The sequence below is a fragment of the Actinia tenebrosa genome, unplaced genomic scaffold (assembly GCF_029948245.1).
Source record: "Actinia tenebrosa isolate PJP-AT-01 unplaced genomic scaffold, QUT_ActTen_1.0 PGA_scaffold9__36_contigs__length_13948895, whole genome shotgun sequence".
In the NCBI taxonomy this organism is placed as follows: Eukaryota; Metazoa; Cnidaria; class Anthozoa; order Actiniaria; family Actiniidae; genus Actinia; species Actinia tenebrosa.
This window is the reverse complement of record NW_028292586.1, coordinates 890,525-904,816: the sequence shown is the minus strand read 5'-3', so window position 1 is coordinate 904,816 and position 14,292 is coordinate 890,525. Positions and strand designations below refer to the sequence as shown.

Genomic DNA, 14,292 nt, shown 5'->3' with positions numbered 1-14,292 from the left:
AGTTTTGATTCTCCCGACTCCAGAAAAAGTTCATGTTTAATAAGTTTCCTTGATTTATCTGCATGGAAGTTTAATAAGTAAATAAATAACACGACTCGTTTTGGCAGTGCTTACCTTCCAACTTCAGGTTTGTCTTTCCTTTTCTCCTCAAAACAGACCTGACAGTACCCTACCGACTTTCCCATTGTCCAACCGGGTGTGTTTTCATCATTCTCGAATAATGTACATTCACAGCAGAAGGGCATAGCGCACGATAAACAAAAATACTTCGTGCCCTTAAAGCACGAAGAACACATATCATCCGCCATCTTGGATCTCTCAAGACCGTATCGCGCATACTCATTACCAAATACCGCCGCTTTTTAGGTCCGGGCTCACCTTATTTTAATGTATGCATTTGATTCGGCACAACAGGAGCTCGACGTTTGAATCAGTGTCGAACTTTTGCCGTGCGGCTCGACTGGCGCGGTCGAGCTCAGTACTGTGTCGTATGGCAAGCCATACCATTCAAAAGTGATTGAGTTTGCAACTGCCTGTTGAGAAATCGACTGATGATTGAGAATGACGGATTGCTAGGATTAAGAAAGAAGACTGATGATTGAGAATCACGATTGATGATTGAGAGTCACGATTGAGGAACGAGAATCACGACCGAGGAACGAGAATTACGACTGAGGAACGAGAATCACGTGATCTTACCTTGGAGATCTGGGTACGATAATTTTTCCCGCCAAAAGGCTAGTTTACTCTGCGCATGCGCCATATGGAAATAGCCTTCCAAGACTTAAATGGCTGCTGATAATGGTAAGAAGATTGTGGAGGAAATTTTAGGAAAAGCTTCAGAACTTTCTTCCTTACTTGGAGGAAACCAAAGTTCAAGTACTAGTACTACACAGCAGAGTACACCTAGAGAACCTCCAAGATTTCAGAGACGGTTATTTAGTGGAAACTCGTCACGTCAATCAGGTCGAGGAAAGTTTTACAGAGGGCCCGCTAAAAAGGCAATATCAGGACCATTTATGAGAGATATTATTCTCCTTCCATGTCCAGATGTGTCTAGCGTACCAAGGCAAAGTAAGAGAGTATGGCTAATGGAAAACGGCTATGTTATTTCAGCATTCAAACTGATGAAAGAATGGGCAGAATGTGAAGTTGAAATGAATTTGAGGGAGGCATTCGACAGCAAGCTTCCAAGAGATGTAGACATCCAAATATATATGCCTGTTCACAGTTCATTAGTAAAGCCACCAGTTGCAGCAGGGCAGACTTTGAACGGCATAATGGTTCATAAGATCTTCAAAGAAAAGCCTATTTACATTTTGCCAAATGAGGTATTGTGTGATGAAAGTCCATTTGTTGGTGAATCTTTAAAGAAGGTCCTTAAGGTAAGATAAACTTTATTTTTTCAATCTATGCACCCCCCCCCCCCTCCCCCCTCCACGACCTTGAAACACGATCATCTAATGGACACTTGTTGTTCATGTTGATATATTTAATAGATAGACATAGATGATCTTGGTGATGATGATGAGGAAGAGTTACAGCAAATGATTGAGTTTGCTGATAGCGTAAGTGTTCAACAGTCTATAACTGAGGCAGCCCAAAGTACCAATGGTCTATCTGCACCTCAACCCACTGTGCTAACATCTTCTATAAGTACATCTTCTATCAGTGTAGTGGACCCACCATCCTCTAGCAGCAGAAGCAGTGAACAGCCCAATGAAAGCACAAGTAACCAATTTATGAATTGTTAGATCCATTTCGTTTTATTATTTTATTCCTATGGCCCTCTGTACCCTAATTTTGTCATTCTCTTTTCGTTTTACAGAGGCCAACATTAGCAATCCCCACATGAACTGCTCGGCTACACCCAGAGTGATTTGTGAGAAATGTAGCTGTACATTCCCTTTGGGGGAACAATGCATACGTTGCATACAGAATGAGGAGTTTGAAATGTCATTGGCTAAAGATGCATCCCCACCCTCAGTTCCAGAAGAAGAAGTCTATGCTGAGCCTGATGTTGCACAATTGAGGAATTTTCGCCTTGCTCACCTAATGGGTGTTGAGAATACTTCAGCTGTCCAGGAGCATACAAATCACCCTGGATATGAAATCCTGAGTGATCCACCAGAAGTGCAGGAACCAGCACCACAGGTCCTGAAAATTCATCGTATCAGTATAAAAGCAGATCTTATCAAGGAATTTAAAGATCCAGGCATTTTGCATAGAGAGATAGAATTTAAAATTATTAATGAAAGGGGTGATCTTGAAGCAGGGATTGGTGTTGGTATTGCTCGTGAAGTTTACACACTATTCTGGAATGAATTTTCCATTAGTATGACAATAGGTGAACGGGAAAGGGTACCATTCATCAGGCATGACCACTTCATTGAAGAATGGGAGGCAATAGGTCGCATTTTAGTGAAAGGGTATAACTCTGTGTCCTATTTTCCTACATTCTTTTCCAAAGCATTTATTTGCTTTTGCCTATTTGGCACAGAGGTTACTGATGATTTATTTATTGGTTCCTTCAAGCGTTATTTATCACAACTAGAAGAGGATCTGGTTGAAAGTGTCCTCAGGAATAATGACCTCCCTGGTGAAGAGGAAGAATTTCAAGATTTCCTAGAAAGGTTTAATTGCAGGTCCCACGTCAAAAAAGAAAATGTCATCAGAGTTATCCTTGAAATCGCAAGGCAGGAGCTTGTCCAAAAGCCCCACCTTATGGTTGCAGCATGGCAGCCAATTCTGCAGCAAGGATTGAAGCCATACAAGCAGTTTCAATCAATAGCAGCAGTTTTAGAACTTTATGAAGCACTTAATCCTACACCCAAAAAAGTCCTTGACAGCCTGTCATGCAACCCAACCACTGATGCAGAGAGAGATGTTTTCAAGTTCTTACTTCGTTTTATTAGAGGTCTCGACACTACTAAGTTGGTACAGTTCCTGAGATTCACCACAGCAATGGATGTAATGGGGGGACACAAGCTACAGGTAGCATTTGTTAAGACAGAGGGTTTTAGTTCCAGACCAGTGGCACATACATGCACTCCATTACTAGAGCTTCCATCAACATACAATAATTTTGTGGAACTCAGAGAGGAATTTACTAACATCCTCAACCGAAACAACTGGGAGATAGACATTATGTAGACTGCCATTAGCTTTAAACAATAATTAGTTTTCAAAGTATTATTACTGCTTTTTGTTTCTAAAAACCTTGATGTTTTCATCTCCCTCAGGAAACTCTTTTCATAGACCATTTCAGGGTGAGCACTACTCAGTGTAATGTTGTTGCTTCTATATATATATATATATTTTAAAGTAAGCTTTAGTAATATAGGAAATTACCACTTTATTATCAAAGAATCAATAAGAAATACCATTTTAATGTCCTCAAAGTGGCCTATTAAACATCATCATGTTCTTTTTCACTATAGTTTCTTAATAACAAAGGTGGTATTTCCTTTTTAGAGACTGTATATTTTTTTCTCAGGAAGGCGATATTTGGATTTTCAGCAGAAAAAAGCTGACCACCCCCTCTTCATTGTCAACTTTTTACTTGTTTTGATGCTTTTCATTTTGTAAGTACTGTGTGACATGAATTTTTGTGTACCCTGCTGTATTTAATTTTTTGCTGACTCCATCAAATCCTGCCCTTCTAAAGTAAAAAAATAAACAGTTTGATACCAAATCCTTTAGCACAAAATGTTGGGTTCCTTTCAGTTGGCCATGCGACTCCATTAATTATGTTGCATTTAAAATTAATTGACTGTTGAGAAGTTATAGAAGTTATGTTGACAGTTTATACCTGTTAATAACAAGTAATAATAGTTATAGCTTTTTTTAAGGGATATGTTTAGAATAAGGCAAACCCTTGTCAGTGTTGTTCACTGCATGTCATTTCTAATGCCTTTTATAGGTTTGTTCAATAGTGGAAAGGGTACCTGCTGTAGTTCAATATAAAAGTATGTGTAAAGGGTTGACATTTTAGTAAAAAGAACAGACACTAAGAATCATTGGTAACATGCACAGTATGTGAAGCAATATTACAACACTGCTTGTACTATACTTTTAGCATATATATCCATTGTTGCTTTCAATTTTGAAACAAATTATATCAGTATGACTTTTTGTTCCAGTTTAGCAAACCTATGAACAAATATAAACTTCATAGGTAAAATAGTATGTGAAAGCAGAGCAGAATTTTAACACTGCTTATACCTAGATGATTGGACTACAGGTAATGTTCTTTCACTTGTTAAAAATTGTTTGACATGTTAAATAAAACAAAGTGATGTCAGTATATAACATTGTCTTTCATTAATTAATTTGATATTGTTTTGAGAAAATCACAAACTTTGACAAACATGTCTATTCCTGAATTACCATCATCCATCAAAGGGTCTGGAACAAGGTTTTGCAATAAGGTCATTTCTTGAACTGTGAGGTGCATTTCATTGTCAGGAACTACAACACTGTCATCAAGGTTCATCCCAGATAACCCTGAATCAAAATCAATTCCATACAACTCAGGTGTACATTCCTGTAAACATTCAGGGTTATTCATCATACCTGTCTGCCACAAGGCCATTGGCGAGTGGAAGTTTTCAGTGCGTAATCCATGGTAGTTTTACTGACCCACAAATTGGTGCAGTGAGCGCTGTATTCTATGAAGATAGATGTAATGCAGGGCAAAAAGATCTTGCTCACTGTTGGAATCCAGCAGGTTCAGCTCTTCGAGGAAGCAAAACAGGTCTTTGTAATACCTTATGACCACTCTGTTCATTTCTCTCCAAAGTCTTTCTATCCGAACATTATGCACACTCCTGCCTGCAATGAAACTTCCTCTGTTTTCACCCCTGTTATGAACCATGTATCGTGCAACATCCACATTCTCCCCTCCATGATCCCCTCTAACTCGAAGAGGCAGTCCAAAATCTCTTACACCCTGAATAAAGAAATCAAGTACTGTGGATGCCAAATTATTGGTAGCACATTTTAGATAAATAACTGTCCTACTGTATCCATCTATACAACCATGGATAACAAATCTCCAAGCAATGATCTTATGATTACCATCAATGTGCCACAAGTGATTAGGGGCCTCAACATTGTAACGGCGCCTTTGGATTACAGTGCTTCTTCTCAGTGCTCTACTAATAGGATCAGCCTGTCGCAATATAGCTCTTATTCTGCATCTTTGAACAAAAACACCTTTAGATCGTAGAGCGCCACTAATATACGATTCTCCTGCATAAGGGGTCTGCCGAAGTATGTCTGTTACTGTTGACATCAACTCTTCGTTAGAAATATCTGCATAGCTTTCTTGCAATCCATAACATTGTCTTCGACGATAAAGAGTGCTCTCGCTTATACCAAGGCAAACAGATATTTCTTTCCAGTTCATTCCAGTTTCTCTAAAGTTTTCAATCATCTCCTTACTGATGTCGTACATAGGTCTTCCGCCACTACTGCTCAATGTATTGGGCACCACAGATTTTACCTTTCTTTCACAATGCTGCCTCTGTTCTTTTTCCTTGTCTTTTTCTTTTATGAGCTCCTCAAGCACCCCAAGAAGGTTTTGAAATAACATAAAAAGGTCGTTTTCTTGGTCCACATTGTTTTCGCGTAAAGTAACAAAAATGGCCGAGACGATCTGGAAATGCCCCTCTAAATTATGCTCTATGTATTCAATTGGGATGCTGCCTCGGTTACTAAGACATTCCTGGACCTTTTCAATGCAGCGAATCAAAGAATAAAAGAATTCCTCTAATTCTTCTTGGACACCAGCATTAGACGCCATGTTTGTTGTTTTGGTCTTTTCCTTTTGGCGGGAAAAATTCTCGTACCCAGATCTCCAAGGTAAGATCACGTGATTCTCGTTCCTCAGTCGTAATTCTCGTTCCTCAGTCGTAATTCTCGTTCCTCAGTCGTAATTCTCGTTCCTCGGTCGTGATTCTCGTTCCTCAATCGTGACTCTCAATCATCAATCGTGATTCTCAATCATCAGTCTTCTTTCTTAATCCTAGCAATCCGTCATTCTCAATCATCAGTCGATTTCCCAACAGGCAGTTGCAAACTCAATCACTTTTGAATGGTATGGCTTGCCATAGTGTCGAACCTAATCCTGTCGTGCCGAACTTAATTGATTCATACGTCGAGCCTTTTATGTGCCAAATAGATACTATTAGGTTCGGCATATGAAAAGCGCGACGTATGAATCGGGCCTAAGCTCTGTTTTTGGAAAACTGTAAAAGACCTAATAAGTAAACCTCATTTTCTGCTCTCCTTAACCAGTTTTCAAGTCTGTTTTTTGGTCTTGATTTGTCCTAAATCTCCAGATTTTCGATTTCAATGAAAGTCATCCGAGATAAATTTCACTAAACTTGATATTGTATTGGATTATCTGTAGTTAGCTTTCGTTTTTCTTTAAGTAAAAGAGATTCAAAGCCTAAAACTGTAGGCCTTGGAAAACCCTAACCCTAACCCTAACTAATTCATTTCCGCCATGCTCCTTTACGTAATAAAGTAAGACTATTTTCTGCTCACCTTAACCGGTTTTCAAGTCTGGTTTTTGGTCTTGATTTGTCCTAAATCTCCAGATTTTCGATTTCAATGAAAGACATCCGAGATAAATTTCACTAAACTTGATATTGTATTGGATTATCTGTAATTAGCTTTCGTTTTTCTTTAAGTAAAAGAGATTCAAAGCCTAAAACTGTAGGCCTTAAAATCTTCCAAGAAAAAAACTAGCCCCTGGGGGTGGTGGTAAGTTGTGTACAAAATTCCTAAGTGGAAGAGTATACTCGCGCAAAAAAACAAAAAAAACAAAAAACGATGTAGTGCATTTCGATTCGATTTCACTGCATGGTTTTTATTATGGGAGAAATTATTATCATTTCGAATAAGAAATGATTGAAGATTTTTCCCCCGATCTTATTTTCACCTTTCAGTTTCATTTAAATTGTTCTCCTAGTGACTTCCGTATCGGGAGCTCCGCTTTTAGGCAGTGCCTAAATATATATATTATTATATGTGGTGTAATCTATCGACATCCACACGATAACATTGATGCTTTTCTTGATTATTTAGACAATATAGTGAACAAAATGAATAATGAGAATATAAGTATTGCATAATAATGGTGGATTTCAACATTGATTTGTTAAAGTCAGATTATCATACAGATACTGATGACTTTCTTCACACCCTTGAATCTTGTTTGTTTAGCCCTCATATTCTTCAGCCAACTAGAATCGCATCATAGTAGTGTTACCCTAGTGTTACGCTCCTATACTGTAAATAATATGTATGTAAACATCTAGAGGGTAACACCTAGTGTCATATCGTTACCATGTATATTTAAAGGGCCACTTGGACGAAAATCGCTCCAAAATTAAAACTCTTTCATTCAAGCTGGAACTTTGCTGAAATAATCTTGAATACATTAAGAACCACCCACTGGAGTATCTTTCTGATATTCGAAAGGAAAGGGCCAAAATTTTACGATTTATTTTCGTCCGCCATTAATTTCTTTGACTCACAGAATTCGGCTCAAGAAGACTGGCACGAGTAACGTATGACGTCATAGATCCAACCCAAACCAAAACATTGGTGGGTAATGTATGTGCCATGTTCGTAAAACTCGGTTTATTTGGTTTATTCAGAAAATATATAATGTTTCATTCGGTTTCCTAACTACCTATATGACCAAACAATGTCTAGGCGCTGAAATTTTTCAGTTTCAATAATACTGACGATCATAATTCGAACATTTCAATACATCTCGGCACGAAAAGAATCACAACAAAGTAGGACGCATGGACGAGGTTCTAGCGGTTCCATCGCGCGAAGTGACTGAGATATTCGGGATTTATTCGAATCATTTTAAGGATAACGACTTTTCAAGGTATATTTACATACAAGGGCAAAGAGCAACCCCACAATTTTGGTCCGCGAGACATCGGGTCGCGGTAAAAAGCTGAAACGGAAACAGCTGAAAGAGCTGAAAGAGCTGAAAAGTGCAGAAAAGCGCAGAACTTCTTATTATCATAGATAATAATCAGTAGACAAATATTATGAAAGATGATATAATATAAATAATGTCAAACTAAACAAAAATAAAAAATATGAAAAATATGTTAACTGCAGAGATACCAGCAAATGGACCGACCAGCAAGGTCAATGTCACGCATTCTCTTTACCAAAAAATAAAATTTCTACATAGTATTAGAAGATAAATAAAATTAAATAAAGTCCATGCAAAGAGATTTCTTGTTAAGCCTTCTATCGTGCTGCTCAGATTTTGATCCTGGCTAGAAGAGCTTCAGTGCCGGACCGCTCGGTGAATGGTCAGCTTTGAAAATATTTCTTTGATACTGAACAGCCACTAAGAAGTCCAATTTTATATCGTGACGTTGATCAAGTTACTTTTTCTGGAAGACCAAGCACCTTTTCTTAGCAACGAGCTGCTCATTGGTCAACATAACGTCGCTCGCCTACTGCGAAGACAGTTTAAAGCCATGTCATTATACTGGGACTCTTTCACGGAACATATTTTTTACATAAAATGGCACTGCCTTCACCTTCTACATTCGCCGTTTTCAAAAAAACTGTTTGCTTATCTAAATGGAAGGTATTTTGACATGTGTACATGTCGTAAGTATTTTAGTTGAGTGTACAAAACCCTTTGCATGATGAAGTTAGGCACCTCAAATACCACAGTCCCTTTCAGTAGCTTCGTTTATTCTAGTAGCTTTACTTTTATTTTTGTCTTCAAGTTCTCAAAGAAAGGAGGTTTGACATTTGTATATAAAAAGATAATTTGAAAAAGATTGTGGTACTATAGGTATGAACCGTCATCATATGGCCGTGCAGGCAGCTGGTCGCGGTCTCAAATAGGCAAAATCTTTGGCTATCCAAACTTTGGCCAATACTTTTATGAAAAAGCCGAATCAACCGCTATATCTTTGTTTAGAATGTCAGACCCTTCTCGGGAACGAAATAATAATTAATAATGGAAACTTTATTATAGCTTCTTTTTTTTTTTGCAATATACAATCATAAACCTCACTGCAGGTAGTTTACAATCATCTACTTGAATCTAACATGAAACGAATAATAATAATAATAATATATAATAATAAAAATAATAATGATGATGATGATGATATTTATTTAGAGACGATATTATATTTACAGCATTGTTGATGTGGTCGTGTGTTTTGTTTTGTTTTATTTATTTATTTTTTTTATTTTTTGTTTTTGTTTTCGTTTTTATTGTTTTGTTTTGTTTTTGTTTTTGTTTGTTTTTTTCTACAAAGAAACTACTAAAATCGTGATACTTAGTGTACCGAAGACTGAAAAAGAATCTTCCAAATTGTCGCCATCGATAATTTCATGAAAACATTGTCAAGCGCTTCTCGGACTGAGCTACTAGATGTATCGCTATTGCTGTTGTTGCTGTTGTTGTTGTTGTTGTTGTTGTTTTTTGTTGTTGTTGTTTTGTTTTTTTTGGCTTTCCTCGGCATAGTATATAAAGGAAAAAATCAAAGCTCTTTCAGCTATTTCATGATAATAAGAGTGATGAAAGTAATTCAAGTACAGAAATAGGTTGAATTTATGACATTTCTGCACTTTTCAGCTATTTCAGCTCTTTCAGCTTTCCGCTGTTTCCGTTTCAGCTTTTTACCGCGACCCCGAGACATCCGACACAATGAAAGAAAAATCTACGAGCTGAGTGACAGACGCCGCTGTCGCGCGAGTAATAAATAAGAAACCTTTGACATGTTCTTTTACAAAGATGATATTAGATAATCGTATGTTTGTACCTATTCAATGCATAATAAACATTTTGAAGCAAATAATAACCGTTCTGTAGTAAATCAGCTAGGAGAATTACGAGCTCACATTCTAAATTATTCGGCACATAGATCTAAGTATATTGTCACGAATCTTTATATCACAACGCATAATTCAAAAGGCAATCGGTTTTTTTCATAACATCAATCACTATTAGATTACATTGAAACTTCAGATTTAAGATCTTTATATCATGGACAGTACGTAGCAAATACAAATAATGAAATGAACGTAAGGAATTTTTATGAAAACCTCTTCCCAAGCATTGCTTCCTCTTCTAGTTCGGCTTCATCTTCATACATTATAACTTATGGTTCTAACTCTTCAGGATTGACAAAGCGAGCGTCCAAAGGAGTTTCCATCATATTTGAAGAGGTATCAAAGGTTTAAAAAAAGTCTGTTTAGAGATTCTTTTCACGATTACGCGTTTAAAACATCAAATAAACTTCAGGTAATCCAACAAGAAATGTATAGTCAAAACGACGCTAACATGACGGTGTTGAGTAAATGACGTCACAGCGTAAAACTGCTGTACATAATGACTCGTTGGCCGTGACACAAAGAAATTAATGGCGGACGAAAATAAGTCGTAAAATTTTGGCCCTTCCCTTTCGAACATTAGAAATATATTTCAGTGAGAGGTTCTTAATGTGTTCAAGATTATTTCAGCAAAGTTTCAGCTCGAATGAAAGAGTTTGAATTTTGGAACGATTTTCGTCCAAGTGACCCTTTAAGCTATTAGTTTATAAAAATAAAAACTTTTTATAATAATAAAATCTTATTAAGTTAATCTTTTGGATAAGTATATAATAAACAGAATATTGTACATTCCGGCGCTTGGAAATACGAAATTTATTTTCTCGTTTTGAAAATATCTTCCCACGCCCATGTAATATCCTCTATATTTAACATTATATAGTTAATTAATATTTTTTGTCATTTCATTAGAAAATCATTAAGTGATATACATGTATATATATAGAGGGATGTATATTCATAGTTCAACTATGGTATATTGTATCTATATGTGTACATAACGAAAATGCCTTTTATATATAGAGGATATTGCATTGGCGTGCGGAGATACGAAATTTATCTTCGAGTGTTGAAAAGATCTTCGCTACGCTCACTCGTGAGAGATTTTCAACACGAGAAGATAAATTTCGTATCTCTAAGCGCCCATGTAATATTCTGCTTATTATATAATTATCCATAAAATCAACTTAAAAAGCTTTTTTTTATTATAAAAAGTTTTTATTTATAAACTAATAGCTTAAATACACATGGTAACGATATTTTCACATGTCATGTTATTTTCACATGTGAAAATATCAGTTTTTCAAAAAGGAGAAATATAGGTATTTTATGGATAATTATATGATAAATATACTTAATATTACCATTAGATGATATTAAATAAAATCTATGTCTGTGTCTGTGTCTGTGTCTGTGTCTGTGTCTGTGTCTGTGTCTGTGTCTGTGTCTGTGTCTGTGTCTGTGTCTGTGTCTGTGTCTGTGTCTGTGTCTGTGTCTGTGTCTGTGTCTGTGTCTGTGTCTGTGTCTGTGTCTGTGTCTGTGTCTGTGTCTGTGTCTGTGTCTTTGTCTTTGTGAATTTAATACTTACTCGTTTCACATTGTTGTCCAGTGTATCCAGAAGAACACGAACAGGTGTACGTGCCATTATTACCATTGTAACAAGTGCCTCCGTTACGACAAGAGTTACTACTGTTACACGGGTACAAGTCTAGATTCAAAAGAAATAGGATTTCTCATATGAGAATAGCAGCATTCCCTTTGAACTGGGCTTACAATTTTGGGGATCAGTAGCAGCGTAAAATACAATGATCTATTGCTTGACTGTTACTTACTCGTTTCACACTGATGTCCAGTGTATCCGGAAGAACAGGAACAGTTGTACGTGCTATTATTACCATTGTGACAAGTGCCTCCGTTACGACAGGGATTACTGTTACACGCCATGTCTAGATTCAAGATGAATAGGATTACTCATATTAAAATAGTAGCATTTCCTTTAAACTGGTCTAACGACTTTGTGCATAAGTAACAGCGTAAAATACAATGGTCTATTGCTTGACTGTTACTTACAAGTCTGACATTCTTGACCAGTGTATCCAAAAGGACAGGAACAGGTGTACGTGCCATTATTACCATTATTACAAGTACCATTATTACGACAAGGGTTACTACTGTTACACGGGTACATGTCTAGATTAAAAATGAATGTGTGATTTCTAATAATAGAAGAAAAAAATATATAAAGTACGGCCGAAAAGTCAGCGGTTTTCCATCTCAGAGCACATGGAAATAAAAGTCTTTTCTCTGAGTTTCATGGAATCAGCTGGAATTGGAAAACATTAAGCCAAATTGAATAAATTGATTTGAAAAATATGGTATTTCAGCATCATAATGTTTTTCTAGTGATGACATCGAGGAACATGTAATCAAAGATAAAGATCAGCAATCTCTTGAACGTCGATCAAGACCAAGTCAAACGCTCAACACAGAACGGGATCTCCTTCTTAGGACTAATAAGACAGACCTTTGGTTCTTAACTTTAACATATCTAAAGTCCACGCTGATCAATGAATTTTATTACATAATGGAAAGAAACTGATACTTATACTGATTTCAGAACACGTGTCATTCCCTTGAGTATCATTTCCGTTTTTAAACGCTGCGCATGATAAGACACCTCAATATGGATGCAACTCAAACAAAGAATCTCATTCCCAAGAGAAGGACACCTGGTCTGAAATGGGAAAACATTACGCCCAAGGTAAAGAAGTCGATTGCTCATCACGTGACTATATTTTATGTGACCCGTTATAAGAGTGTCTCACAAAGACCCAGTAACTACTACATAAATCTAGGAATGTTTTAATACGCGCGACTCACTTGTTTCACATTGTGCCCCGCTGTAACCAAATGGACAATAGCACCTGTAGCCATAGTAGGTAGTAGCACACGTGCCATTATTACGACAAGGACTACTTGCGCATGTGTTATTCGTACCTGAAGAAGAAATATCAAACAGTATTAGAAGTACTTTTAGAACAATTCGGAAAACACGTATGTACTTTGTATATTTTTTAAAACAATTACAATTTTCGACGTTCAATAACAGAAAATATACTTTCATTTATGTCGATTGTTGGACATACTTTCATTAACACCATAATAAACTTCATTAGCCTGGAATTCGAATGATATTCGAAAAATAAAGAATAGTTTGAAAATTCGATTAACTTGGCTCGTAGGCTCTTGTTCATAGCGGAAACAGAAGGTAAGTCATTAATATTATATATTCCTGCAAAAAAAGTTCATCTTGCATTTCAGCTGAATATATGCTTGGCTTTCGTATACACCTAATTCAAAAAACGTTGTCATCGCCAAAGGCGATAGGCAATAGGAGATAGGTGAAAAGCGATAGGATATATAGAGGATATTACATGGGCGCGCGGAGATACGAAATTTATCTTCGAGTGTTGAAAAGATCTCTCACAAGTGAGCGCAGCGAACGAGTGAGAGATTTTCAACACGAGAAGATAAATTTCGTATCTCCAAGCGCCCATGTAATATTCTGTTTATTATATAATTATCAATGAAGTATGTTTTGGCTTTTTCAGGCAATTCTTTCCGTGTATTTTTGAATAGCCATCGCAATGGTGTTATTTTCACACGTGAAAATAACATGTTATTTAAACCATTTACATGTCTGAATGACCTATCGCCTTTCGCGATGTCAACGTTTTTTGAATTAGGTGTATGCCAGGCTTCAAAAACTTCGTTTCATCTATGAATGTTCGAATCGAATAATAATGAAATCAATAATCCAAAAATAATGTCATTAATGACGTCCTCTACGCTTGAGGTAATTTGACTGTAATGCCTAACAGTATTGCTACCTTTGGTAGTCTACTAAACAATTTCGTGGGTAATTTATGATCACTCTATACGTTTCATTATCAAAAGGTTTAGCCTTGAACTATACCTAATGAATGATAAGCAACAAAAAGCTAAACTTACTATTTCCGCTGCCACAGTAACGATAGTTACAAGATGGTGGGCTGCCAAGCTCGTACACGTAGAATCCTCCACAGTTGCTGACACGAATATTGTTGTTCCGGTAACAGCAGTTACCACTATAGTGATAGCACACCGTACGATTCACGATACCCTCTGCTTTGGTGGGATGAGAACCTTGCATCCATCCTGGGACATAAGTTCCGCAGTGGTTCATATCAACACATGATGTTGCTATGGTAGTCCCAGCATCTCCCATGAAGCGATACCATCCAGATCCAGGGGTGATGTTGTACCTATCACAATAGTACGGTGATCCACGATAGCTTGCTGCTCGGTCTGTTGTGTTCAGCACGGTGTAGTTTCTGCATTCTTTATTAAAAT

General features: G+C 36.9%; 2 protein-coding genes across 7 annotated transcripts in view; one reads left to right on the top strand and one right to left on the bottom strand.

Moving 5' to 3' along the window:
• Positions 1-14,292, bottom strand: part of LOC116290914 (uncharacterized) — a 47,188-nt gene that overhangs the window by 20,041 nt on the left and 12,855 nt on the right. For 2 of the 5 annotated variants that reach the window (XM_089025102.1, XM_089025103.1), the window contains exons 6-10: positions 13,912-14,280; positions 12,781-12,897; positions 11,971-12,090; positions 11,733-11,846; positions 11,489-11,608 (exon numbers count right to left, since the gene is read on the bottom strand). In XM_089025102.1, the coding sequence (XP_088881228.1) occupies positions 11,489-11,608; positions 11,733-11,846; positions 11,971-12,090; positions 12,781-12,897; positions 13,912-14,280 (840 nt within the window). Of the gene's footprint in view, positions 1-7,113; positions 7,300-11,488; positions 11,609-11,732; positions 11,847-11,970; positions 12,091-12,780; positions 12,898-13,911; positions 14,281-14,292 lie in introns of those variants that run through there. The other 3 variants (XM_089025106.1, XM_089025105.1, XM_089025104.1) reach the window with 3 other exon arrangements.
• On the top strand, positions 770-3,153 carry LOC148904439 (uncharacterized). Of its 2 annotated transcripts, none has more exons than XM_089025096.1 (3): positions 770-1,331; positions 1,500-1,731; positions 1,829-3,153. In XM_089025096.1, exons 1-3 carry the CDS (start codon positions 789-791, stop codon positions 3,151-3,153), a joined length of 2,100 nt encoding a protein of 699 aa, XP_088881222.1. In that variant the 5' UTR covers positions 770-788. The 2 variants fall into 2 exon arrangements, with proteins under 2 accessions (XP_088881222.1, XP_088881221.1); XM_089025095.1 differs by having other exon boundaries at positions 771-1,385.

Coding starts and splice junctions, on each gene's coding strand:
- LOC148904439 (XM_089025095.1), top strand. CDS start 789: ATGGCTGCTGATAATGGTAAGAAGATTGTGGAGGAAATTTTAGGAAAA. Junction 1,386..1,499: donor CTTTAAAGAAGGTCCTTAAG/GTAAGATAAACT, acceptor TATATTTAATAG/ATAGACATAGATGATCTTGG. Junction 1,732..1,828: donor ACAGCCCAATGAAAGCACAA/GTAACCAATTTA, acceptor TTCGTTTTACAG/AGGCCAACATTAGCAATCCC.